Source organism: Perkinsus marinus, assembly GCF_000006405.1.
Source record: "Perkinsus marinus ATCC 50983 genomic scaffold scf_1104296934246, whole genome shotgun sequence".
In the NCBI taxonomy this organism is placed as follows: domain Eukaryota; phylum Perkinsozoa; order Perkinsida; family Perkinsidae; genus Perkinsus; species Perkinsus marinus.
In genome coordinates, this window is record NW_003214886.1 from 165,898 (window position 1) to 168,638 (window position 2,741).

Consider the following 2,741-nt stretch of genomic DNA (forward strand, 5'->3'; position numbering starts at 1 on the left):
CACCGTATTGTGGTGAGGATAAGGAGAACTCTGTGGAGATGCAGAGTGGGGGAAAACGACGTCGTAGACGCAAAAGGTAATAATGGCGAATTGTGTGAAAATTTGAGAAAAATTTTTGGGGATTTTTTATGGATATGCGAAATTGATAAAGGAGTATTTCAACCGTTTTCCGTGAAGTGGCGAAAAACACGATTTTAGAGCTATGCAGTTGTTTGTAAAATATACCTTTTACTATCACTAGGGTGAAACTTCGTTGTTTCAGGAAGCGTAAGAAGCGTGGTAGTAGTGCAGTTGAAGAAATGCACGAACCGGTGGTGACTGTAGATAGTGGGAATAATGATGAGGTCATCAGCTTGGCCTCGGATTTCGGTGTGGAAATGGAGGAGATAGTCAGCTTACCAGTAGTAGAGGAGGAGGAGGAGAACCTTACGTTGTGGCGGGTGAAGCAATGGGCCACGGAAATGGTATCATCAGAGGAGACAGAGTCGTCATGTTCGGATGATGATGATGATGAGTGTACACCAAAATGGGGAGCAGGGCCGGCGAATGGTAGTATGTTGGAGTTTCTGTGGGGGGAAGTGGAGGGGAGGAGCAGCACGGGGTGAGTTGGCCGGGCTTTGGGAAGAATGGGAGAGCTTGATATTGTAATCTATTTTGTTGCAGAAAAATTGGAGAAAAATTGGCGTATTTCTGGTAAAAATATATAAAATTTATAGTAGAGTTTTTTCAGTAATTGAAATCTAAATTTTCTCCAATTTAATTATATATTTTTTTTCAGAATAAACATAAATTTTGGAGGAAAAATAATAAGAATTTTCTCCTATTAGGTAGTGTGATAACTCATTTTATCGATGTTATGGTATAAAATTCGACGAAAATTGGGACTATTTTTGGATAAAAATGCATAAAATTTCACTAGAATAGAAAATTCAGTAAAATGCACATTTACTTTCAGTGAGAATTTCTGGCATTGCTTTCGTATTCATATACCGTATTTGATGGACAATCGTGTTGTGGAGGTATGAGTGTTGGAAGTGGTGAATTTTTTTCTACTAGAATTAGTTCGTTACTCTTTTAATGCATCGTTGGAGTTTCCCCCGTTTTACGTGAAGTCACTTCACGTATGCGATATGCAGTAGTCGTGGAATATATTTCTCGTTAGTGTTCATAATGTGGTATTTTCCGGACCTATTTCGTATCTTACCGTCTCAACCTGTGGATATTCAGGTCAACGAATGATGTGATCGATCCCACGAGTTCTTCCTTCTCTGCGGAGCGAACAGTAGACTATATGCATAGACTATGTTGTGCTGAAGGGCAACTTATGCGATCACTCTCGAATGGTCGCGATGGTGATCGATTACCAGACCCTCATCAACGTGGAAATACTTGCCCTAGGTAGTATCCCACAGGTGGAGGGGAAAGGATTAGTATTTTTTTCTGATAAATTTCGAAAATTTACATTTTTATGAGACGGAAAAAATTAGGTATGGAAATGAAAAAAATATTCACTAGTATTCATATTACACTGGTGTTTATCAATGGCGTCATATTTCATATGAAAAACGCGATATGAAGTGAATTACGCCGGTTACCCCATATCACTGTTTACATGCGTTTTTCCTTAAGTGAAATGTGAAATATGGTTTTTCACTAGTGTTTTTTCATATCACGGGTGAAACTCTATTTATAAAATATAATGGAGTTTCACCCTAGTGATATGAAAAACACTAGTGATAACATATTTCACGACTACTGCATATCACCGCGTTTTTCACCGAGTTTTACGCCACCTCACGTAAAACGGGTCGTGAAAGTCCAGTATATGTGTTACGTTCGTAGATGTTTCTCATCTGAGCTGAGCGGGTCGAGATGCACTGAATGCCGGTCGTTTGCACGGAGGGAAACTTCGAGATGGTGTGGTACAACTTCGGGAGATGGCCCCATGTAAGTTTAGTACGGTTTTGGTTTTTGTATAGTCGTCTTCTGTAGCGTGGGAAAATATGCTGTTGGTGACAATATGGAAATTCTGAGGAAATTTGAAGAAATTTTATTGATTTTTTTTCTACACTACTAAACGAAGTTGAATGTAAACTTCTCTGATTAGTGAGGAAATCGAACATATTTTTTAACATTGAAGTTTCACCCGTTTTACGTGAGGTGGCGTAATACTCCATGTGAAAAACACGATATTTTTTTGAAAACACTTCGGGAATCACAGCGGACAGATCGCCCTATTTTCCGTGAAAAAACTGGCAGCATTTTACGCGTTTTACGCGTTTTTCGTGAAGTGTTTTTTCATATTACGGGTGAAACTCCACTGATTTTCAGTTTACATTTATGGAGTGCTGCAAGTGAATTTTGGCAGTCCTCTGTGGAGGCGTTGGGTAACGGTTTGAAGCGCCTTGCTATTGCTGATGATTCCGGGAGGAGTGGTAGACGTAGTCGAAATCGTAGGAGACATGATGGTGGATGATGGAGAACTAGTCTCATAAAGTGGGATATTGGATAGAAAAATCACGATCATGAGGATTGCTTTGAGTGATGGTATTGTGGTATCATTTCTTGTGTGTTTTTGGAGGAGTTGCGTTTAGTGTGGTAAAGTGAAAAAAATGAGAAAATTTTGGGAAATTATGGTTTGTTTTTAATACTATTGTGATTAGTGAGGAAACTCTTCTGAGCTCGGCAGCTAAGGAAAGCAAACAGATACTCCTACTCCAACATTTGTGGTATGAGATGTG

The 2,741-nt window shown here is 39.3% G+C and overlaps 1 protein-coding gene across 1 annotated transcript in view; it reads left to right on the forward strand.

The window, feature by feature from the left end:
- The window catches only part of Pmar_PMAR004738 (hypothetical protein), a gene marked incomplete at both ends in the record, with an annotated part of 7,660 nt that overhangs the window by 4,254 nt on the left and 665 nt on the right, over nucleotides 1-2,741 (forward strand). The window contains 3 exons of the mRNA XM_002785044.1: nucleotides 18-76; nucleotides 263-601; nucleotides 1,843-1,947. Of these exons, the coding sequence (XP_002785090.1) occupies nucleotides 18-76; nucleotides 263-601; nucleotides 1,843-1,947 (503 nt within the window). The remainder of the gene's footprint in view (nucleotides 1-17; nucleotides 77-262; nucleotides 602-1,842; nucleotides 1,948-2,741) is intronic.